The sequence below is a fragment of the Mesoplodon mirus genome, assembly GCF_964341445.2.
Source record: "Mesoplodon mirus genome assembly, chromosome: 2".
In the NCBI taxonomy this organism is placed as follows: domain Eukaryota; kingdom Metazoa; phylum Chordata; class Mammalia; order Artiodactyla; family Ziphiidae; genus Mesoplodon; species Mesoplodon mirus.
Genome location: NC_138977.1, coordinates 41,865,022 through 41,891,412, shown reverse-complemented (window position 1 = coordinate 41,891,412; position 26,391 = coordinate 41,865,022). Strand labels below are relative to the sequence as shown.

Genomic DNA, 26,391 nt, shown 5'->3' with positions numbered 1-26,391 from the left:
TCACCTCTTTCCAAAACATAACCTCAGTATCACTCCTTGTATGTGACCCATTTGACATTCTAGTCTGAACTAGTTCCATTAGTTTTCCCCTGAATTAAACACTTCAACTGCCTGCTAACTGATCTGCCTGCTTCCTTTACTTCCCCATCTATGCTATGTGTTATGAAGATAGCACATTCACCAGAGTGATTTTTGAAAACATAGATCAGCCCAAGTCACTCTCCTGTTCTACAGGAGAAAAAAAAAAAAGAAGGCTTCACATTTCTCTTGGGATAAAAACCAAACACTTGCCTGTGGTCCATGAGGTTCTGCTAATCTGGCCCTGCCTACCTTTCTGAGCTCCCACTATTCTGGAAACTTACAAGACTTCTGTTTCTCCAACATGCCAAATTCATTAATACCCCCAACAGCTTTTGCATTTAATTTATTTGCCTGGAACACTTTTTCCTAGACAGTCTCAAGGTTGTTTCCTTTGTACCATTCAAATCTCATCTCAAATGTCACTTACTCAGGAAAGCATTTCCTTACCACTTATTCAAAACCATTCTCACCTCTCTTCAGCCTCACTCTGTCACACTAACCTACTTAATTGTATTAATAGAGTTTATTGCTGTGATGAAAATTTCTTACTTATTTTTTCAAAGAGGGAATAATTCTACTTTTGAATTATTAATGTGATCTTGTTTTTGGCTTCCTGAGAACACATCTTTGTTCTTTTCTAGAATCATCCACCTGCCGATTAGGATTAGTTCCAGTAGGGTAGAACTGAGAAAGTCTTAGGTGACATTATGCTTTTGGAATTCAAAAGCCAAGCTTTGGTCCTGAGAAAGGATTATCTAAATTCCTCTATGTCCTTTAGCTTATAAAGGATCAGGCTTTGTGGAAGAGACCAGAGAATTTTATGTAAGTAAGGTAAGTCCAGACAGAAGAGAAAGAGGAGGAAGCCTGCCCTTTTCTAGCCTCAGGGAACTGTGGAAGGAAGGAAGGAGGAGAGGAAGGCGCTCCTTCCCATGTTTGGGATTCATGACAGGCTGCTCTAGGATAAACGTCAGCATAGTAACTTTGGGGACACAGCATAGCCTGCAGTACAAGACTCTGAGCTATTTCATCCTAAGTCCCCTAGGCTTCTGCATTGTAAAAACAGAACCTATAATTCTGAAGGTCTTTTAGGTCGCTCATCAGAGGGCATCACCTTAGTAGGGAGTAGGTGGCTTTGCAGTGAGCAGGTCTCAGCTAGAGCTGGAAGGGACCACAGTCAATCCCCAAAGGTCTTTAGTGCCAGGAGTAACCACAGGGAAGCTCAGTCATTGAGGGAGGGCTTGGGCCCTGTCTCAGCCCAGAGAGGACAAATGATGAGCTTCTCCAGCCATAAACTTCTGCCATGAACATCAGTCAAACACATGGCAACCAAGTAGATATCTGGCCTAAGAGCTTTGACTCATCCTCCATCTTGCTCAGGGACGTAATTAGATTCTCTCTAAAGGAGAATCTGAGAAATTTTGTCTAAGAGAGACTGAACCTTTTGAAGAGCAATGATTCTCAAACTCTGGTTTATCAGAACCTCCTAGGGAGCTTATAAAGCCCACAGTGACCCATGCTCTTTGAAGTGGAGTGGGGCCCAGGCCTTTATACTTGTATTAGTTCCCATCAAAAGTTGATATCCACCAAAATTTGAGAACCACTGCCCTAAAAGGACTGTTTAAATTACTTCATTGGATTAACTTTAAAACTAGATGAGACTTTTCATGTCTCTCCCTCTAACCAGTGGGTGGAAGCCCAAAGGAGATGAGATAAACTACAGATAATTTTTTAAGTTATATTTTATCTATGCACATCCAGATTTGATGTTGAGTTAAATTTTTTAATGCCCTCCATTTGTTTAACAATTTACTGTCATCCTCTTGCAATTAGAACATGTGTTTCACGATGGAAGGGGTCTTTATGTTGTTCACTGCTAAACGCCAGGTCTGGTACAGAGTAGTCACACAAATATTTGTGGAGGGAATTGATCAATCAGTTGGTTAATTAGCTAGTTAATGAAGTTATGCATATGCATGTAGTGGAGAGAATTTGGTGTCAGAAGATACTCTGCCTGGGGATGATGGAGAAGATGGGGGAACAAGGCATAGGAGATCTGGCAGAAGCAGAACTAGATATTTTTCAAAAACAGCTAAAAACACCCAGTGAAGTAAATCGCCTGTTGCTAACAAGTGAAAGCCTTAATTTGGATCTGTAGAAATAGGTCAGAATTTAGAGGTAAGGGACAAAGAGTCTGTAAAAGTTTGATGCAAAGATTTATGTAAATAAGAGCTTCATGCTGGAGAGGCCTGAGAGGGTATATCTGTCACCTGCCTTTAAAGTGATTTGATATAGTGAAATCTGTACTTGATGTTCCCCAGTCTCTCTTTTTTTTCCAATAATTTTTCTGGTATCTATCCTATCTCTCTGATGCAAGTATATGTTTTAAAGTGAATGTTCTTTATTATAAGATATAAGTTCAATGTATAAAACTTAGAGATAGAAGAAAATATCCATGATCATGCCACCTGGAGATCATCACCTAGTCATCCAATAAGTATGAATATATATTAGGACTGTGATTTTTGTCCTCCTGCTATATCCTCAGCACTTAGAAGAGTGCCTGGAACAGTGCTCAATTAATAATTGTTGAATGAATCTACTAAGACATGCATTAAATATTTTTCTTCATATTCACTATTCCTTAGAATGATTCCACTTACTCCCTTTGATAAAGAAAATATATATATATATATTTTTTAATATTTTTACTAGCCTTTCTTTACTTTCTTTGGCCTTGACTCATGGATCAAATTTTTAAGTATTTCTAGGCATACCTTAATGTTTTAACTCTCCTTGCCCCATTTGCTCTACTTGGTTTCCAGGATTGATGCATTGCTGGTATTCTTTCTTGATCTCATCATATTTTCTTCTGCTTTTCATTTTCCCAGCGCATGTCCACTTGGTTTTTCCTCACTGAGGAAGTTTGTATTTGTCAAAACAAATTTCATGTTACTTTTGATTACACCATTTTAAATTTATAACAAACAATTTAAGAAACAAAAATATCTTGGTTTTGTACTTTCCAAAACTGAAAATTCTCGAGCTCTAACTCAATTTAGAGCTTGCCTGTAAATTACCTGAGTCAAATTGATATTGCTGGTTTCAGTTGAGTAATGTGGCCTGTGCTCTATGTGCACTTTGATAAGTGAAGGTGGGTAGAAAGACAGGAAGCAAATCTCATGTTAAAAATTCTAAGTAAATTACATAAAAATAATGACATATATAGGTTTGAAATTGAGTGACTTGGTACTGTGTCAATTCAGCTAAGCCAGAAATATGTTCCCAGATTTTCCTTCTCTGTGTGGTTCTGAGTTTGGCTTTGCCACAAGAGAAATCTGCATAAGACCTGAAATGCCAAAATGAATAGCAGCCATATTTATACTCCAGACGTCGGCACAAGACCAAGCACAGTTGGAGCTCATGCACATTTTTGTTGATTTGCTGCCTCACCTTGGTGGTGAAGGGCAGCATTCAGGCTTGTGGTTCCTTTAGCTCCAGCCAGATTGCTCCTTTGGCATCTGCACATCCCGAGCCAGGTACATGTAAAAGGTGTCAGCTTATCCTGCAAGCCACCCATATGGCCAAGGTTGGCAACCATGAAATACAGATACAGATTCAAAAGTTCGTCTTCTTGGGTTCTGGCTTGCCAGTTTGTTCTCTTGTGCCCACTTTGTTCTTGTTTCCCTTACTTCATGTCCATCTTTCCTTCCCAACCTAGTACTTTAATTCAACACGCATTTCTTATCTTACAGTCTCTGCAGGTCAGGAATCTGGGAGTTGTTTATCTGACTCCTCTGGCTCATGGATTCTCACTGGGCTTTGACCAAGTATTGGCTAAGGTTACAGTCTCATCTGGAGGCTCAAGTGAAGGAGGATCTACTTCCAAGCTCACTCCTGAGGTTGTTGGCAGGATTCAGTTCATCACAGGTTGTGGGACTGGGGGCCTCATTTCCTCATTGACTCTTGGCCAGCGGTTCCTTTAGTTATTTGCCACATGAGCCTCTCCATAGAGAAGTTCACATCATGGCAGCTGGCTTCTATCAGAGCAAGCAAATGAGAGAGCAAGAGAAGGTGAACAGGACAGAAGCAGATTCACTTTGTAACATAATCTCAGAAGTGACTTCCCATCACTTTTATTATATTCTATTTGTTAGAAGGAAGTCACTAGATTCAGTCAACACTCAAGAGGAGAGGATTATAAAAGGGCATGGACACCATAAGCAAGGATCATTGGAAGGCATCTTTGAAACTGACTACCAGAGCCTTTCAAAAGGCAAAAGACCTTCCAAGCATCTTAAGCATGTGCTGTACACACCCTCACTTTTAAGAAAATAGAACTTCTAAGAATCATTATTTCCACAGCATCTTCACAGAAAAGATTTGTGAGTGTAGCTTTTGCCTAATGGAGTGGATCATGAATTTATACATTGGAAATTCACAAAGTTTTTAAAAGAAATGTATCAACTTGCAATGGAGAGAGAGACAAATTTAAAAAAAGGCATCTCTACCACCAAACATTTACAGGCAGGAAACAGGCTAAGAAGTCTATTCAGTTGAAAATACCAGCCATATCTTATAGAAAAAACAAACAAACAAAAAGGCTAACTCAGAGGCAGAACCCAGATTCTACATGGTGGGACCAAGAGCTGCAGAGAACAACTCACAGGGAGTAGGAGTGAGCCGTGAGCAGTGAAATGGTAACACGTGTCACACCAGATTTCAGAATTCTATGGACCAGTGCTGCTTTGTGCCTCTCATCTTCCCCCTCTCAGAATGCAAGAATCCGTTGTGGTTATCCACTGGTCGTCTTGCCATTCAGTGTTGTGAGTGTGGTGATAGATGACTTGTTAACTAAGTGTACAGGCCTTCTGACCTAAAAGAATGTATCCAAGGAATTACACCTGAGGAGTCTTTATCCACACCTGAATTGAACTTAGATGACAAGATCCCAGACCTTGACCCTGAGTCTGATGTAATGAGATGATATTTTTAGGGAGACTCTTGAGAGGGAATGAATTTATTTTGCATATGGCAGTAATGTAAGTAGTCTGTGGCCAGAAAGTGGGTTGGGGCAGTTTTAAAACTTGCGTGCAAATTCTTTGAAACTCTCTTCATTAAGAAATGGAGCCTATGTTCCCTCCCCACAAATCTGGGTGGGCTTGTGCTTCTACCCATAGAGTATGGCAGAAGCGAAGTGATGTGATTCCAAGGCTGGTTCATAAAGTTTAGTGCAGCTTCTCCCTGTTGGCTGAAATACTTGCTCTTGAAGTCCCAAGCCACCATGAAAGGAGTCTGACTACTTTAAGGATGCCATAATGTGAGGAATTCAAACCATGTTGAGAACGTGTGTGGGCACACTGAACAGCAGTCCTAGTCTTTGAGTTGTCCCAGCCCAGGCTCCAGATACATGAGTGAACAAGGCTTCAGTTGATTCTAGCTCCCAGCTGTTGAGTCACCCCAGTCTTTGAATCTTTTCACCTGATGCCCCAGATTCTGTGGTGCAGAGACAAGCCATCTTTGCCATGTGCTGTCTGAATTCCTGACCCACAGAATCCCGAAGAATAAAATGGTGTTCCAAGCAACTAAGTTGTGGGTTAATTTGTTATATTGTTATAGCAACTGGATCTAAGCTATGTAAAACCATCACAGCTAAATTGAGAATGAAAGGCATATTTGAGGCCAATATTTAGCTTTGAAGGCAGTCAATAGTCAGTGTGGTTATAATTATTTTAGAATCTTGTGTGTATGAGATAATGGATGTAAATGCTCCTAGTACAATACCTGGCAATAAAAAACCAAGGATTTATTATTATACCAAAAAGAAATAGACGTATTTCCAAATGGTTATTATCAATGACCTACAAGTAATAATATTCTAGCCCAGTGTTCGAAAGCTTTATCTGTACCATCTCTAAGTTATAGGTGAATAAAATGTGGTTTGTTATTCAATGTCACACAAATCTGGACAGAGCAAGAATTCAAACCCATAATTTTTGACTCCAAGTCTTACTTTTCACCACTACATTCTCCTCCCTCCAGACATTTTAATATTTAGAGAACATATCAGGAAACTACCATTGTGAAAAGTTGGCCCTGCAGAGAAGAGGCTCAAGAATGAAAAATTAACTCTGCACCCAGAAAAGACAGATTAGGAATGACTTAATGATTAGGAATATGATGGGTCTGTATATAGGGGGATAATTTTCTGTATTTTCTAAGAATATATATATGTACATATACATATACATATATATCCTTAATTTATAAAAAGTTAAAACTTAGAAACTTAGGTGAGCAGTGAACTCTTAATAAAGCACTTCATTTTGGTGAGGGTTAACTCTTCATCACATGCACTAAAATTTGATTAATCATCTTTACTTCATGATTTAAAAGAAAAAGAAAAGATTGATACTGGATTTAATTGGTACAATTGTGCATACAGATACCAATGATACATAAGGTCCAGGACTAAATGGTTATTAAGTCCCCTTTAATTCTAATAGAGATAGTAACAGTAGCTCCCATCTACGCAGCATTGATTATTTCATTGAAATTGGCAAAGGACTGTCTAGGTATCAATTTACTCCCCAAAACCGGCGCCTAAAGTAGGTATTATTTTACTGTGCTTTTTCTACAGGTGAGAAAGCTAGTACTAAAAAAGTAAAGTCATTTTCACAAAGTCGTCCAGCTACAAAATAGAAATGGGATTGTATTAATGGTTCAGTCTCTCATTTCTCCATCTTTATAAAGTACTCCAAAGGAAACACAATAAAATCACATGTGGAGATTATATATTGACATGGCCAGTCATAGCCAAAATAAACTTGTAGTACCCTAAGTTGGTTTTTATTTGTATATATGTAAGTCTTTTTTGAATTACAACTATTGATCACCTTTGAGAATATCATTGCTAGTATAACTGTACAGCTCTAATATCCACCCAATACATAAATTCCCTACATTTATAGGTGGGTAATTTAAAAATATATACATGGAAAAACATACAGTGCTTACAAACCAAATTCAAATAAAAATCTTTAAAAAATCTTAGAAATTCATTAAGCGGGTTATGTTGATCCTATTAAAAATGGTTCTTCTATGTACAATACATATACTTTAAAAATACTACTACATGAAAGAAAAATTCTTTGGTTCAGCAAAAGGATTCTAAATGTGGAAATTTAATTTGTTAAGGATGCACCTTCCTGGGTTGGGCCTCACTTATCTGGTTTAACACTTCAGAAGCAGATAGATGACTCTCTGAATGCTGAAAATATGGGTGGATGTGGATAGCGATGCTTTTCCTATAGAACATTAGCATATGAAAGTATAACCAGAAGCTTGAATAATGCAGGAACTTCGATGTTATTTTTACTCTGCCAGATCAAAAAGACAAAGAGAAAATCTGTTTCCCATCCATTTGGGAAGGAGGGTGGGAGAATGATCATGATCGATACATAAAAACATGCTACTAGTTAAGTTCTTAGGTTACTGGTGTCCAATGCTATTGAAACAAATCTATTCATTATTTGGAAGACTGCAGGGAGGAGCCGGGGGTGGGGGACAGATGCTGGATGTCCCTTTTACCGTCCCATCACTTCTCTAGCGGCTTGCCTGCCTTAACAATCTAAAATTATAAACACTCCCATGACTCAAATGTCTCCTTAAAAAGTTATTAATGCAGCAGTGATTAGGCATGCATCAATATTTGCCAATGGGATTTCCATTAAAATTAACTGTGGTTATTTCTATACTCTTGGTTTATTAATAGCAACAATCACAGAACTGGCCAAAATATCTCAGAGTTTCAAAGAGTCAGCATTTATACCTTTTAGAATTTTTTTTTCCTCCACATGTAATGGAAAGGAAAAGCCTTCACAATGTAGTTCCTGCATGTTTCCTAATTTGATTGTGAAAATATTTAATATATAAGATAAAACCTTTCCAAAGGCCCATCAATTAACCAGACATTATAACCATCTTTAACAAGACTTTTGAAAAGTCTCTGAGGTATCATAGCTGGTCACAGGAGAATAAAAATATTTTTTGCTTTGTTTCTCAGTTCCCCAATAGAATATAATTATCTGGCCGGATTCATTAACTCATCTGTGTTAGAAAGTGGTACCAATGACTAATACTCAAATTTGCCTTTCCCCAGACTAGGTTCAGAAGCTTATCAATATTAGGTTGAACACAGGTGAAAATCAAGAACTTCTGTTGACTACCAAGTTTACCGCAAGCCATGACTTCAAGATGCCATAATGCTTACGTGGGATTGTTGAGAACGGGGGAAATCTTCCAGAATTCACCCTTGTTCTTCCTTCTATTTGAATGACTTAGTTGCTCAAGGGCATGACACTTTTTAAACCTTATCAGGACTCAAAGGAGACAAATATGATTGGGATGGAGCAACAGATTGCAGAGAAAATGGTGTCCCTTTGACAAAAATGGTTCTGCCTTTGGAGAGGGGAATAGGATAGCCTTCAACATTTGAGAAAAGCAAAGAACAGAACACAAGAATACTTCACAGCATCTAAATGAGACATTATCATTCAGAACCACCTCCGCACCTACTATTTCCCACTCCCAGCCCATGTGCAGGGATTTCTTTTATCTAATGGTCTTCTAAAAGATAGTATAATACTCTGAAGAGAAATAATCAGTGTTGGATTGTTGGTCCTTATAGTCCTCTTGTGTATGTAGGGCAGTAATCATTTTTTCTTCTGTCAGAAGTCTTTATCCCAGCCTGACAGCTCATCAGGAGGCATCCCCTTCTCGGGAGGATACTTGTCAAAGTAGCTGTGATCTGTGGGTCCACTTAGCTAGTAGAAAAAGGATGAAACCAAAGGTGAGGATAATGTTGATGAAGCATGCTTAGAACATATGGGGAATGTTTTCGGTATCTGAACACTAATTTTCTACTGCAACCACTTGTCATGTACATATAAGGAAAAGATAACCAGTTATCCTTTTTTTTTTTTTTTTTTTTTTGCGGTGCGCAGGCCTTTCACTGTTGTGACCTCTCCCGTTGTGGAGCACAGGCTCCGGATGCGCAGGCTCAGCAGCCATGGCTCACGGACCGAGCCACTCCGTGGCATGTGGGATCTTCCCGGACCGGGGCACGAACCCGTGTCCCCTGCATCGGCAGGCGGACTCTCAACCACTGCACCACCAGGGAAGCCCCAGTTATCATGTTTGAGTTATACTCTCAGCCTCATGAGATCTCCCCTTTAGAACAAATGGATTGGGTCCCAGAATTACGTGCAGTAGGAGCTACCTGGCTTATGGAGTTATTTCTGAAAGAAAAGGTGACAGAAATGATGCCTCTTTTTTTTTTTTTTCAAATTGGAAAATATTTTTAAAGGAAATATTAAAAAAATCAAAATTTGCCAGAATCCTTCTTCCACTTTATAATAAAGTTTCTCACTGATCTTGTATTTTTATAGGGTTAATTGACCCATATAAATTCTCCAGAATGTCAAACAAAGGGACAATTCAAAATACTAGTGACCTTGTTGAAAGAGTGAAATGACTCTGGTATTAAATTACTTTGCACATCAAGTGGTTTCCAATCCTTTGCTTTCAAACAATCTTCATTAGTACCTAATTGAATTATCAGCTGATAGATCACTAAAAATACTATTTATGATCCATCATAATGAGTTTTTTGGGGGCATAAGGAGACTACTCAGAAGGTGCTCAAGGTGACACTGCTATTATAAAATCCTCTGCTCTCATTTACTTATTTATGTGAACACAACTCTTAGCACTTTCATCTATAGAAAAATAATTTCAAAAAGAAAGAGAATTGATGTGGAATCTGATCCCATTTTTTAATAAATAATATTCATCCGCAAGTACATTAAATAATTTTTTTCAAAAAATTTTTGTTTAATAATTATTTAAAAAATTTTAATATATGTATGTTGTTTGATACTGCATGCTACAAAAATGTAATTATAACTGAATCCAGAAGAAATATTTGTGTTGCCAGTGAAATTTTTATTCTCACAAAAATTTTTAATTTTATAAAACTAAAATTGAAAGGCACTTAAAGAATGATTAATAGACCATCCAGTATAAAACTCTTTTACATTAGGATGAAATTTTATAGAGAAAATCTAATGGAAATATGAAAATAGGAGTTTAGAGAGAAAAAGTAGTCATGTAATATTTCTATTTTTTAAATGGCTGATGGGTTTCATATCTCAATGGCATTTAGATTACACTGGATATATTTAAAGGGGCAAAGTAAGAGTAATGTTTTACTGTAAAATGTCAATATTTACAACATACTAGAAATTACATTCTCCACAATGCCTTAGACATGTAATGAAAAAATTCAGTTGTCAATCTAAAAAAGGTACAAAGAAAGACAAAGATCCTCAAAATTCCTTTACACAGGGCTTCCCTGGTGGCGCAGTGGTTGAGAGTCCGCCTGCTGATGCCGGCGACGCGGGTTCGTGCCCCGGTCCGGGAAGATCCCACATGCCACGGAGTGGCTGGGCCCATGAGCCATGGTCGCTGAGCCTGCGCGTCTGGAGCCTGTGCTCCACAACAGAAGAGGCCACAGCAGTGAGATGCCCGCATACCACAAAAAAAAAAAAAAAGAAAAAAAATTCCTTTACAGAGAACACAACATAACATTTGTAGGGTATGGACTAGATTATTCCTGAGCCATCCCCCTCCCTCCCCAACTTAGCAAATGTTCTGCTTTCTCTGGAGCTGTGCTGTCCAACCAGCAATGCATGGGGACTGAGCACTGGAAATATAGCTAGTCGGAACTGAGATGGCTGAAAGTGGAAAATCCACTTGGGATTTTTGAAAATTTAGTATGAAAAAAATAAATGTAACATCTTTATTAATATATTAATATTTTGTGTTTGTTACATGTTGAAATAATATTTTAATGTATTATGATAATTAAAATTAATTTCACCCATTTATTTTTACCTTTTTTAATACGGATACTGGAAAATTTTAAATTACATGTAGGTTCATATTATATTTTTAGAACCATCTGTCAGCCTGACCAACACTGGCTACCTTGGGATTTAGATTTACATGTAATCCATTCTTAAGAGCTGAGCTAAGGTCCATTGAATACGTAATACTATTTAGACCATATAGTCACAATTGCAAAGACACTTTCACTTAAATTTAAAAACTGTTAAAAATTTTTTAATCTATTCTACACACACACACACACACACATCTAAAATCTGTTTACAAAAACAAATACTTAGAAAAAAATCAAGAGAGTAATATAGTAGATACCATACCTCTCTTTGTAAAGGTGATGGAAGGTTCCGTGCTTTCAGTCCTTCCCAATTAAAACCATTTAACCACCTGAGAAATCAGAAAAGTACAGAGAAATATTACTTATCTGATAAACTATTAGCATGTCAAGTCATCTGTCCACCCATTTTGTTGCCTGCTCCCTGCCTGAAACAGTATAGCTGCAAGTGATCAGAGGAAAATACCAACCATGCCCACACACATGTGTATCTCTCACATTAAATCCATGCCCACTACCCTCAGGGAGGCCTTTAACACTGCCCAGCAGTCAGTCTAGATTTCCCTGTTGTTCCCCTCCTCACACTCCCTTAGACTCATAATCCATACTTCATCCTCTCTCCTCAAACTTTCAGACCTCCTATCCATCTTTCCTCCCAAATGATGGCCTGACTTCCTATTTCACTAAGAAACCAGGAGCAGAAAAGAGAACTACAATTTTCCACCAGCAAACCTGCCTGTGTACGCACATCTGTGTTTTCCCTTTCTCTACTGCACCGTGAATGAACTGCCCTTGCTTCTCGCTAAGGTCAGCTCCTCTGCTGTGTATTTGATCTTGTAGACATTCTCTATTCAGACATGCTCCTTAAATTCTCCTCCTGAATCTTTAACATCGTCTCTCCTGGGGCATTCGAATCAGTATGGAAACATTTAAATTCTTCCAACCATAAAGCAATCTCCCTTGACCTGAACTCCCCTTCAACTCTCACTCCATTTCTCTCTTCCCATTGGAGGAAAACTTGAAAGAGTAATCTAATCACTGTATCAACTGCAGACAAAAAAACTGTTGCCTGCCACTCCAGTAAACACTAAATGTTGCCTGCCCTGAAGCCGTCAGCCATTGCAGCCACCTGATGGGGAATTCAGGATGGAGAAAAACTGAATACTGGCCCTAGATAGTTAAGATGCATATCTAAGGGATAATTACAAGGAGCCCAAACTCTTACATCTTCCCATACATAGAAAAGCAGTAAAATCGTTGGCTTAAGATGTCTTCTATTTGTGATTAGCGGTAAATTTTTTTTCTTTTTCTTTTTAAAATTGAAGTATAGTTGCTGTACAGCAGTATGTAAGTTACAGGTGTACAATACAGTGATGCACAATTTTTAAAACTTATACTCCATTTATAGTTATTACAAAATATTGGCTATATTTCCTGTGTTGTACAATATATCCTCGTAGCTCATTCTATACCTAATAGTTTGTACCTCTTACTCTCCAACCCCTATATGACCCCTCCCCACTTCAGCAGTAATCTTCCAATGTTGTACTACATGGTTTTGTTTTTAAAGCAAAAACTCTTATATATCCTGATTCCTCCTTTACCTCTTTGCAGCAGTTCCTCAGAGCTGAGAGGTTGTCTCCTGGGCTATAGTCCTCAGTAAGGTCTCCAAATAAAACATAACTTGCAACTTTTAGGTTGTGTGTTTTTCTTCAGTCGACACTACCCATTTTCTCCTGGGCACACAGCAATCAGGCTTCACCCTCTCCACTCCAGCGAATTCCCTCAATTCTCAGTTTTCATCTTACTCTTAGCACAGCTCATCACTCACACTTCCCGAAACACTTTCTTCACTTGGCTCCAGAGACATACCGTTGTCCTGGCTTTCTTCCTACCATCTTGGGTGCTTTCTCTCATTTTCCATTGCTATTTCCATAGGAAGTTGGCATGCTCTGGGGCTCAGTCCTTGGACCTCTTCTTCTTCCAACCACTGCCACTTTCTAGGAAATCTCATTCACTCTTGTGGCTTTAAATAGCATGTATAAACTGATTACTCCCAAACTACTATTTCCACCACCACCCGGCCCCCCTACACACACACACACACACACACACACACACACACACACTGCTTAACAGGCTGCTAGCTAAAAGTGCTATTCACCGTCTCCCCACTGGATGTCTAATGGGCATCTAGCTGTATCAGGTCCACACTGAAGCTCCAAATTTTCCCCAACAAACTTCCCTCAACTCTTCCAGTTGCTCAAACCAAAGACTTTGGAGTTATCCTTTCTCTTACATCCTATCTCAGTCCATATGTAAATCTAGTCTGTTATGTTCAAAATATATTGGTATTCAGAACCTGGCCAATACTCAACACCTCCACTCTACCAGCATGGGCCAAGCCACAGTTATTTCTTGCCTGTATTAGTATAATAACATCCTAACAGGTCCTCCTGCTTTTGTCCATGGGAAACAGCCCAGCAGCAAGGGTGATAATTTAAAATGCAAGTCATTTGGAGGAAATGTTTCCTCCAACATTTTAAGTTTGGAGGAAAACTTGAAAGAGTAATCTAATCACTGTATCAACTGTGGACAAAAAAAAAAAAAACTGTTGCCTGCCATTCCAGTAAACACTAAATGTTGCCTGCCTGAAGCCATTTGTTCACATCATGCCTTTGTTCAAAACTGTCCAATGCTTCCAATTTCACTCAGTGTAAAAGGCAAAGTCATTACCATGTCTTTATTAAAACCCACAGGCCTTATCACCCTTTCCACCACCTCCCTTCCCCCACCCTGCCACTGCCCTACCTTTCTCTTTCTCTCTCTCTTTGCTCCTTTGTCTCCTCAACATTCTTCCAACAAGCTTGGGATGTTCCCACTTCAAGACCTTTGCACTTGAGCCCCTGTAGCTGAATTGTCCTTTCCCCAGATTTCCACATGGTTTGTTTCCTCAATGCCATCAGGTATTTTCTCGAAGGTCATCTTCTTAGAGAGGTCTTTGTTGGCCATCCAGTCTAACATGGCAACCCCTCCCCAACCCCACCCCCATGTACTTCCCATCCTCCTTCCATACTTTATTTTCTCTCCTTATAACTTACTGCCTTCTAATATACCTACTATACACTTGACTTCATCATTTTCTTTATATTCTGTCTCCCCAACTAGAATGCAATCTCCATGAAGGCAGGGGTTTTTGTCTGTTTCCTTTCCTTCTGTGTCCCTAACACTTGCAACAGTACTTGACACAAAACAGGGGCTCCAATGAATGTCTGTTGAATAACTGAATGACTCTACAAGAGAACACCCTTACATAGGACCTCTATCATGTCTTACAGTATCACACTGCCATGGTGGTGATACTATTGGTGAAATGTATATAAGAGGCTCCAAGATAAAAAGTATTTTACAGTTATCTGTAATGAGAGGAGGCTGATGGCCAGATGAAGTTCTGTCATTTATTGCTTCCAAACTATTAATCTAAAAGGAAGGACTGATCTGGTCTTTAGGATACGTATCAGGCTTGGTGAGCTGGAAATGCAACACCTGAAATGAGGAGGACTTGCTCCTCTCAGACAGAAACAATGTACTCTCTCTCTCAGAATCTTATAAAGAACCTGGAATAATACTGTTTAAATCCACTGATCTTTTCTATTGGGACACTGAGGTCAGGTCAGCCAGCCAACAAAAATTTATGGAAAGTCAACTTGGTCCCAGGCATCAAAAACAACAAAGACCCTGCTTTTAAGATATTTTTATTTTGGCAGGAGGTAACAAGTAATCAAACAAAAAAGTAAACAATATGAACATTTACATTAATTTCATATACTAATATGTACTAGGAAGATAAAAGAGAATAAAATGGTGAATGATGACTGGGATAGGGGTGGGCTGGGAGGTGCTGCTTTTAGCTAGGGTGCTATCTGAAGAAGTGATATTTGAATTGAGGCCAGAATGAAGAGAAGGGAGAAGCCATGGGAAGATTTGTGGCAATGACCTTCTGAATGGAAGAAAGTGATAGGAATGAGCTGAAGTGTGGTGAGTGGAGGGGAAACGAGAGAAAAATATGATGTCTGAGAACCAGCCAGAGGCCAGATCCTATAGGGTCGTGTAGAACACAACAAGGAATCAAGATTTTATGCTTATCAGGAAGCCAGTAGAGAGTTGTAAGGAAGTGATGCAATCTAAATATGTTTTCAGAAGACGATTCTGGCTGCTATGTGAAGAATAACTGCAGGGGGGGCGGTTTAAGGGTGGTGGTGGGAGGTATCAGAATGAAGGCTGGGAGATTTTAGGAGGCCCTCATATTCATCGGTCTGTCAACCGTATACGAAGTTACCCTTTTCTACCTTTTTCAATCTCCTCCCTCTCGTGGAGTTGGTTTTGGGTCACTCCTTGACTGGATTTCCCATTCCAAGTCTAAGCTTAGCAAGAGAAAAAGTACTAAAAACAGAAAGGGCGGGTTCTTAGTACATTCCATTTCATATGCCATTCTTAATCCAAAGTGACATTTTAGTCTACACTGTTGAGTCTCTAAGCAAAGAGAGTCAGACAGCAATGCTAGATGTATGACTTCCCTTGTCCTTGCTGCAAAACCACAGAAGTCCTCTCCATGATCCACCCATCACCTTCTTTGCACAGATCGAGGCTCCATTTTTAGGGATTTCTAGGCACACAGTTCTATGGATTCTTTTCTTTTGCCACCGATGACTGACACAATTCCTTTTCACATATTTTACGATGCTCTCTACCCAGATGCTACTCCATAAATATTAATAAAAATCATTACTGTTACTCTACTGAATCAAAGAGCCTATGCATTTCTTGCTGAGTACTTGTTACAATTTGACTTATGGCAATATTTACTTAACATGAGTGGTTATTCACTTAACACCTGGCCTTTTTGACACTAACCACATTTTAAGTAATCCAAGTGCCAGCATGCAGTCGTGTGTGAAAAATATTCACTAAAGAAATATTAGCAGCAACTGTACATAAATTGCTTCTTCATTTTTAGAAGAGTAGTAGCTATTCTTGAGAGTAAAATTCTAGAGATTGGAAATTTTAAAGGTAACATTAAGAGACCTGAAACAAATTACTCCTCTACTTAGCAGGAAAGATTTAATTGTACCCTAGAAATGTATTATCCCTCTTTTCAGAGAGGTGTCGGGAGACATGATTGGTACCTAGTTTATAAGTTAACTTATAAACAGGAGAGGAAGGAACTCTATTTTTAAGAAAGATGATTTAACACAGACTGGACAAACATATAACAATATGCCACGTTTAACTGTATTGTTTTTAGATACAAAATTGAAGTAAATGATTCTCCAAGGAAAAAAGATGTTTTACTTTAGAGAGGAGTGGGGAAATCTGCTGGCAAATTTTAGAAAGAATGTGTTTTTAAAAAAACATTACAAGAATATACTGGGTAGTGAAGCTATATATGCCTTGGAGACTTATGGAAGGTTATAGAACACTCCTATTTGAAAGCAAAGAGAATTCTATTTTTTAGACCCCCGTGCCCCATCTTTGTATGCTAAGAAGCACTATGAAAATCAGATGAAATAATGTTTTTGATCTTCCTGAGCTCACCAGAAGGCACTGTGTAAATTTGGTACATCTTATTAGTGAACTCTGCCCTACACACAGCAGCTTCAGCTGTATGCTTCAGCTACTTGGCAAAGAACACCTTGTCTGTTAAGAAGAGTGGGCAAATTAATCCCTATGGGGAAGGAAATTCAAAATTCTTCATTACCATGCTGAAGTGAGAAAATCCTTTAGCGTGAATTTGTATGCGCATCTAATCACAATTTGACAGTTATATTTAAATGAGCCTCAGGTAAATAAGAAGAGATAAAAAGGGAACCTGTTAACAATTATATCACTTCTATTTCCCATCTACCCCAGAGCAAACATGAAGACACTTCTTTAATGAGATAAAAGAGGAAATACATTGGAAGGGGGACTTTAATTGACTGGACACTTGTTTGTTCAATATGAATGGTGTGTCTATGTGTCATTTTATCATGAGAAAAGAAACTGTGATAACAGCACGTAGGAAGAGAGATAAATTGGAATCTAAGACAAATAATGAGCTTTACACTAAAGACAATCCAAAAGATGACAAAGAACAATAAAATACGTATTTTAATGTCTATAAAATCCACAGATGTGTCTGTCTCCATCTCTTCCTCCCTCCCTGCTTCCCCATCCCTGTCCTCATATATCCTTATGGCACAGCCCGATATGAATTTACAATGTTGAATACATGGCTTTATTTCAAGAAACTTCATGAATAGATAGAGCAGGGCTGGCAGCTTGGGGATTTTTTTTTTTTTGAGCTGCACCACTGCTGTTCAGAAAAACGAATAGTGTTTCTATTCAGCAGCATCTCTCCCTTTATTTTCATACTGTGTTGATGTGCCCCTAATTCTTCAGTAAAAATATCCAGAGAGGAATAAAATGTTGAGAGGTGTTTTTCTTTCTGAAAGTGAACACAGCAGTGTGCCCAAAGGTTTTCAGTAATGAAATTCTCAAATTTATTTTTTGTACTATCAATAGGTGATGTTTCACTTCTGTAAATCATAAACAAAATCAAAACATCTCAAGGATTGCAGGATTTAGCTAGGCATAGATTTAAAAAAACAAAAAAAACAAAAAAACTCCAAGGCCTGAACTTCCACATATGGAACAAAATCAGAGAGTTTATATTATGGAAGTTATTGATGGTTTTAAAGACCAGCTTTAGAAATTCACAGACCTGAACAAGGTGCTTGTTAGATTATTACATAAGGAGAAAACACTGTTTGAGGTTTTGTGGAAATCAATGTACTTTACTCCAAAAGTAAAATACGATAGGAAGCTTCAAAATGTGGAGAGCTGGTCAAAGGAAAATTAAATTTAAAATAAATATATAATATTAATTAAAACTGAAATAGAATACTATTTAACAGTTGGTTTAGCTGACCCATTCTCTAGAATATTGAGAACAATAACTATCCTACTTTAACTGTAAATGAAACATCAAAATTAGAACTTGATTCCTTTATAGATCCAAGTTAATATTAAAAAATAGTAATGGAGATTGCAGCAGATAAAAAGCTAAGTTGCTATAACTTGAATATGTGATTTTGTCATTTGTTTTATAACTTCATCACAGCTAGTAAAACACAAATTAAAAATAAAGCACCAAAAAGGAAAACTTGATCATCTGTGTAGGGATCTTTACAGACTGAGAGAAGCTTCAAGATTACCACACTTTAAAAATAAATTTCTAGATTTTTCTGGGCAAACAAGTAACTATGTACCTGTGTTTCTTAATGTCATTGATTCCATTCTTCAGATTTCCTAGTCTTTCTGTTGGATTTTGCCTAAAATAAAAATTTTAAGTCAATTTATAGTAATTATGTTTGAGTGAATTTTACATTAAAATTTAACAATTTTTCTTTATTCATCCATTCATTTTGTCAACAATATTCATAGACCAGGCACATCTGAGTATAAAGGAGATGGAAAACACATGCCCCCTCTGGGGGAGCCACAGTCAAATTATAGTCAGGAATATGAATATATGTATTCAATATCTATATATCCCAATATATAGATATAGGTATATACATACAGATATATAGATATAGGTATCTCCCAGTGCTTTAAATGAGCTATGAATAAATGCTTAAAAGAACAGGATGATGCCACCTTACCAAGTCTCCTAAGGAAACGAGGGAAAGCTTTAGAGAATCATTTACAACAGAGCTGAAATTTTAGAAGCATGCAGAAATTTCTGTGGGCAACTCACAGCTAGGTTTCATGTTCTAAATTTACTAAATTTTAAAGCTTCTTAAAAAGTTCAAGTGTGCAAGAAAACTGCAACAAAATGAAGCTTAAACAAAATTCTAGAAGTCTTCTGTTCTCCAATAAATTATTTTTAGTGGTAAGTAGAAATTTGGAGTAATTTAAAATAGGAGTACTTTTTTTTAATGAAGATTGAAAGAGGACATATAGTAATACTTTATCATCACCACTAATTTTCTCTCAGAACAACAAGGCTGTAAACTACTCCTTTATTAAGCTAAGTTTTGTGGTTCTATTTTCCTCTAACAGACAAAGATGATTCTCAATCTGCATCTGAACAATCTGCATCTTTTTTAAACTATAAGTAGGTACTGTGTATTACATGAAGGAAACTCAAACTTCTAGCACAGATGACAAAATAGAAAATGATTTTCATTAAATATAATTTAACTACATAGAAAAGTACAAAAAGTAAGTATACACCTAACTTTAAAATGTGTGGCAGCAGAAATGAGAAGCCTTCACACCTTCCCCCAAGAACAAGGTGTTTTTAATAGTCATTCTCACCTGCAAAGCCTACGAATCAAATCCTCAGGTCGTCTGGTTATCTTTCTGGGAAAATCCATTTTTTCAATTCCTTTGAGAATCAAATTGTAGGTCATCATTTGGTCAATCCCAGAAAAGGGTGGGCTAGAGAAAAGCCAAAATAGGACACTAGGACCAGCATCTGAGACACATTTACAACTAAATTTCTTTTCTTTTTTTCCCTCCCTCCCTCCCTCTCATGAGTTGTTTTATAGCAAATCTGGATATATGCTAGAAAATAATTTCATATCACTTAACAAAATACACACACACACACACATACACACAGAGGTAATCTGTCAAATGGTGATAATCACTAAAAAGAAAAGTAAAGGGGAGGACAGAGAGTGAGAGAGAGAGGAGGTGTGTTTTTCTTTTTTTAGATACAGTGGATAGGAAAAGCATCTCTCATATGTTGGCAGTTGAACAGAGGTGGGAGTGAATAAGCCACACAGACAAGTGATTCCAAGACAGCAAGTACAAAGGCCAGGAGTCAGGAGTGGACATGGGTCGTTCTTGGAACAGAAAGGAGGGCAGTGTTGCTGGTGGACTGAGGAGGCAGGAGAGAGTATAAGAGATGAGGGCAGCATGGTCATCTCGATCTAGTGGGCTACAGGAAGGACCTGGGGATATGCTCAGGTCAGGTGATCTAATTTACAGAAGCCAGAGTAAGCTTTTTAAAAATGTGTTGAAAATAAACTGTGATGGTACTAGCGGTGGGGGAAGGCAGGACTGGTAGCCTGGACTTGAACGGTAGTGGTGAAGGTGGTGAGAAATGGGATTCTGGATTATTTCGATGGCATAAAGTCAACAGGATTTGCTACTGGGGTAAATGTGGTACGCAGGAGAAAGAAAGGATTCAAGAATGATACTGAAGTGTTTTGACCTATAGAACGGAGCTACTGTTTACTAAGACTGGTGTGGAGGTTAGGCTGGGAGTGCACAGGTTCAGAGCAGGTTCTGAGGAAGAGAATTGAGTTGCATCTTGAACATCCAAATAGAGATGCTAAGCAGACAGTTGCATTTATGAGTCTGACATTCAGGGAGGAGGTTAGGGCTGGAGGTATGATTCCGGGGAGTCATCAGACAGTATCTACGGGCCATGGGGCTTGGTTATCACCCAAGGAGTGAGTGGGTAGGAAAGAGGTCAAGGACTGAAGTAGCCCGATGACCACTGAAGAAGGTCAGGATGACAAGAGGAATCCAGCAACAGACGCTGAGCTGGAGCCTCTAGCATGGGAAGAGAAATGAGAGAAAGGGAGGTCCTAGAAACCACGAAGAGAGAATTTCAAGGCAACTGTTGCTAAGACGAGTAAGAAAGCACTGGAAATTAACCACTGGATTTGGATAACATGTTCATGCATGAACTCTGCTTTTAAAAACACTTTCATACCTATTCTATTGTGTCATTTAATTTTTGAAAATTAAAGATGATTTTCATGAATGACTCTGTTGTATCTTGGTCATGCTTGAGACCTTTGGATACTGAGAGTTCCCACTCTTGGTAATGAACCTGAAACAAGTTCGGTGCACCAACTTTTCAATAATCTATGTTTCACTTGAAAAGAAAATGAGGTAGAAAACAAAAACCATTGCTACAATTCCTTCAACTTATTTATATATTTACAAGTAGGTTGTGTTTTGGTTTGGTTTGGTTTTTTAGTTCTTTTCTTTTACCTCCTGACTTTAGGGAATTTAAATTGAACTTTTCTCATGCCCTACCCCGAAAGCCTTTATAACAGCAATTTTGCACCTTCTTCATGACAGCTCAAGGTCACTTCAGCAACTCCAAGTTATTGAGGATTTTTTTCCCCTTCCTTATTCTCTCACTTTATTTCCCTACTTTTTGTGACAATTTATTCCAGCTGATGAAGACTGAAATGCATATTCTCCAGTTACAAATAGAACTACCATATGACCCAGCAATCCCACTACTGGGCATATACCCTGAGAAAACCATAATTCAAAAAGAGTCATGTACCAAAATGTTCATTGCAGTTCTATTTACAATAGCCCAGAGACGGAAACAACCTAAGTGTCCATCATCCGATGAATGGATAAAGAAGATGTGGCACATATATATAATGGAATATTACTCAGCCATAAAAAGAAATGAAACTGAGCTATTTGTAATGAGGTGGATAGACTTAGAGTCTGTCATACAGAGTGAAGTAAGTCAGAAAGAGAAAGACAAATACCGTATGCTAACACATATATATGGAATTTAAGAAAAAAATGTCATGAAGAATCTAGGGGTAAAACAGGAATAAAGACACAGACCTACTTGAGAATGGACTTGAGGATATGGGGAGGGGGAAGGGTAATGGGAGGCATGGACATATATACACTACCAAACGTAAGGTAGATAGCTACTGGGAAGCAGCCACATAGCACAGGGAGATCAGCTCCTCGGTGCTTTGTGACCGCCTGGAGGGGTGGAATAGGGAGGGTGGGAGGGAGGGAGACACAAGAGGGAATGGATATGGGAACAGATGTATATGTATAACTGATTCACTTTGTTATAAAGCAGAAACTAATACACCATTGTGAAGCAATAAAAAAAAAAAGAGCCATTATGAATGTCTTAGAAATGCAGTTGACAAATTTTCCAGGGATGAGGAAACAAACTCTTGAAATAGAAATCCTTGTGTCCTGAGACCTTAATCAACTTTATCTCTGAATGACTACCTGGAAATTTTTCTCTTTTTTACTTCAAAACCTTAAGCAATGAATATTTGAAAATGATTACAGATAATATCAAATAATCTTTCATGTGGACAAGGAAAAAGAATGGAGCCATGGGTAACCCAACATTGAAATACGCAGTGTAAAAAGTTCAAGAAGATTCTACAAAACTCTCCTTTTGTAACGCAGGGGTTGAGACTGGAATCCCCGTCACTGGGCTCGTTCCAGCATTTCTTATGCCATTTCAAATGCAAATCCTCCCTGACATCAAGACTGAGAATATTCGGTTGTAAAGGCTTAAAAGAATGACCAAATCAGTTAATGAGAAATGGAGGTAGAAAACCGGAAAGAAAACTACCTGATCTGAATCCTGTGTATACAGCCATGCATTATATTAAAAACTTATGTATAAGGCACACGTGTTTAATGAAAAGTGTGTCATATTTAGAGTCAGAAGACCTGAGATTAAATCCTTGATCTTAGGCAAGTAGCTCTCTGACTCAGTTTTCTAATCTATAAGATTTAAATCATAAAATAATCATAATACAGATTTAAATCATAAGATAATAAACAATTTCTGCTTTAACTTCCATACAAGCTTGTGAAAACAAAATTAGATAATACACATGTAAGTGCTTTGTAAGCTGTCAAGGGCTTTATAAATGTGAGGTAATATGTGTGTGTACATGTGTGTGTATAAGTGTGTATGTGTGTGCAGGCAGGTTGAATATTTGGGATCCTGGATTCATTAATACAGCCCTTTAATCGCTTCAGGAATGGCAATCCAATTTTAACTTGTAAAACTCCTGCTGTGTCTTGTCTCTGTTCATTAGCACCTCTGGAAAGCAGTTGACAAGGGGATTAAAATTTAAATCCAGAAATGTTGTCTTCTTTCAGCATTTCTGGTGAATGATTTATTGGGAAGATGGAAGAACATGGCTTAATTTAATTGATCAATGGATTTAATGGAACTATGATTGCTATTTTCTCAACTACAAAAAAAATGAGGAAATAATAACAGTTCACAACTTCAATTTCCTTTCTTATTTTTATGATGGATTCCCCAAACCTTCACACACTTGATATATTATCTATAATAACAGGCCTTGCCATTCTAGGTAAACCATAGCAATATTGTACTCCTTTCCCACACCTTCCTGAATCTTTTCACCATGTTACAAGCTAGAAAGCATGTTATATATGACATAATGTGAAGAGGAAAAGGCACCATGCTTAATCAAAAACACTTCCAAAATGTTAAATTCTTAAATCATATATTTTTTATCATTAGTAAGTTATTTTTGCACTTCTCTAAAGAAGAGACAAAACACAAGGTACTTACTTGCCTGTGAGGAGCTCATACACTAGAATTCCCAGGGACCAAAAATCCACACTGAAGTCATGTCCTTTGTTGAGAATGACTTCAGGAGCTACATACTCGGGAGTTCCACAGAACGTCCATGTTTTCTGTCCAGATCCTATTTTCTTAGCAAATCCAAAGTCAACCTGGAAAAGATCAAAGAAATTTTCAGAGACCATAAAACTCACATTCTTCTTTGTCTTCCTCTAACTTCTTCAATCTTCTTTCAACACCTCCATCCTACCCTTCACACACACACACACACACACACACACACACACACACACACACTCCACTGACCCTCTCATTTATTCTTTTGCAGGGCCAACTGTAAATCTCATTACATTGGAGAAAATTCCATGCACACACCTCTACACCCACGAGGACAAGAGGGATGGTTTAGCAAGGAGAGACCCTTACAACCTAGGTGAAGCTCAGGGCAAGCAGACAAGTAACTTGCAACTCAATAGTGGTATTCATTGGCAAGAAGAGAGAAGGGGGAAGTGATAGATCCTTGTGCCCTTTGAGCTTCATCATAAAAGGAAAAATGATAGCAGAATTGAGAGTTTGGGAAAGGGACCGTTGTTGAGAAGAAGAGGGGCTTAAAATTCTAGACAGTGCACAATGTCTGCACCCTCTAGATGCTGGCAGTCCAAAGTAAAAGCAAGGATCATCCCATCTCAACTTTGGCTGAACTCTGTACACCCTCAGTCTCTCTCAGGGTTGTAGCACTTGCATTAACTTATTTATCCTGCAAAAATACTGTCAGCACTCACAATAGGCCAGGCTCTGTGCTGCAGATACAGTGTTGACTAGAAGCTCAGAGTACTGGGAATACTTAAACAGATGTGATTAAAAAACTGCCATGTGAGACAAGATATAGTAGAAGATTACACAAAATATAAACTCAAAGAGCCAAAAGGCATAGAATTCTGGAACATTACGGAGAAGATGGTGGGGAAAGACATCATTAAGAAGTAACATCTGGGCTTCCCTGGTGGCGCAGTGGTTGAGAGTCCGCCTGTCAATGCAGGGGACACGGGTTCGTGCCCCGGTCCGGGAAGATCCCACATGCCGCGGAGCGGCTTGGCCCGTGAGCCATGGCCACTGAGCCCGCGCGTCCGGAGCCTGTGCTCCGCAACGGGAGAGGCCACAGCAGTGAGAGGCCCGCATACCGCAAAAAAAAAAAAAAAAAAAAAAAAAAAGAAGTAACATCTGAGCTCAGCACTGACTAAGGATTAGGAACTCTCCCAGCATGATGAATGTGTGCTACCCTCTTCTGTCTTTTCAGGATAGGCCCTTCCACTTCTCTGAGACTCTATTCAATGAACTCCGTGAACTGAATAAAGACAGGAAAGGAAGCTGGATCAACAGAAGGCCCGCTCATTAAATCGAGGCAGTGTATATGACTGAAGCCCTGTCCTGCAAAACAAAATTGGTTTCCTTCCACAGGGGCTATTTAGCATGTACTTTTCATCTCCAATACCTAAGATATTATTTTAGTAAAACCACCCTCCACCTCCCTCAAGTAAACAGACACATAAATTATAGCTGGGCTTCAACATGCACATTTTAATAGATTCATTACACATGGACTATCTCAATAATATGGCAATAATCTTAGCTAAAAAAATTAAATAAATCAGGTTAACACATCAAAATAGGCCCTCACCTAAAAAATATGAATCAGTGAACTATAAAATCTAGCCCTCATTTATTTATTCAAATATTAATATTTAAAACATTTGTCATATGTTTAAAAATCTCTTAGAAATTTACCTTTTTACTAAGGCTTTTTAGTATTTATCACATAACAGCAAGGATATCCTTATTAGAAAAAAGGGAATTCAAACAACCTAATTTGAAGTGGGCTTTTACTCTTTTCTTTTATCTACACAGAATGACTCACAAAGATTGTACCTAAGAGATGGCTGGGAATATTATGAAACTAAAATTTTTAACTAGCTGAAATTAGCATGTCTACTTATTCCTCAGATAAAGAACCAATATGAAAAACTTAGCTAATTTTATAAAGACTGAAATTTAAGAGACAAGAAAGCAATGTTTATAATTGCATTTGCATCCATGCATGTATGGAAATATTATATTTTGTTGTTCTGTAACAGCCTTTCAACTCATTTTTTAAACTGCACTTAAGTTTCCCATGTAAGGATGACTGGAAGTTCATTCGATGCTTAGGAGAGCTTTTCTAGTTCTGAAAGTAAGAAATTTTAATTTGAGTTCCTGATTTTGCTTTTGTATTTACGTATTGACCCAAAGAGATGGCAATAATTATATTAAGGTTTTAAGATTTATGAAAACTTACCACTTCCTTTATCTCCTTTGATCTTATCAACTTTAGTCTAATCCATTTGGTTGGAGGAAATTGATGCTCAGACCTATTCAAAGTCATATGCCAAATACAGAAGGTCCCAGATCTTCTGATGTGAAGTTCTGTGTATTTTCTATAAAAAATTCACACTACCTCTGTCTTGTACCAGCATGGATACCACCACGAAGCCTCAATATTTTCTTTAACCCTTTATCTTCTAGTCAATAGAAAGTAAGTTCTTTCCTTTGTTCATTCAATGAATATTTATTGAAAATCATTAGGTACCAAGCACCAGGGTACAGACAAAGCCCCCAGTCTTCTTAGAGCTTATATTTAAGAGAAAGAGGAGAACATGCATAAAAAATATAATATCATATAACCAACAAGGACCTACTGTGTAGCACAGGGAACTCTACTCGATATTTTGTAATAACACATAGGGGAAAAGAATCTGAAAAAGAATGTATATATATATGTATGTGTGTGTGTGTGTCTGTGTGTGTGTGTGTATACATGTATACCTATGTATATATA

General features: G+C 38.0%; 1 protein-coding gene across 2 annotated transcripts in view; it reads right to left on the bottom strand.

Annotated features, from left to right (window-relative positions):
- Positions 1-8,764: 8,764 nt before the first annotated feature.
- The window catches only part of PRKG2 (protein kinase cGMP-dependent 2), a gene marked incomplete at its 5' end in the record, with an annotated part of 87,514 nt that continues 69,887 nt past the window's right edge, over positions 8,765-26,391 (bottom strand). For both annotated transcript variants that reach the window (XM_082644497.1, XM_082644496.1), the window contains 5 exons: positions 8,765-8,903; positions 11,364-11,430; positions 18,409-18,471; positions 19,463-19,585; positions 23,508-23,671. In XM_082644497.1, the coding sequence (XP_082500623.1) occupies positions 8,808-8,903; positions 11,364-11,430; positions 18,409-18,471; positions 19,463-19,585; positions 23,508-23,671 (513 nt within the window). In that variant the 3' untranslated portion in view covers positions 8,765-8,807. The remainder of the gene's footprint in view (positions 8,904-11,363; positions 11,431-18,408; positions 18,472-19,462; positions 19,586-23,507; positions 23,672-26,391) is intronic.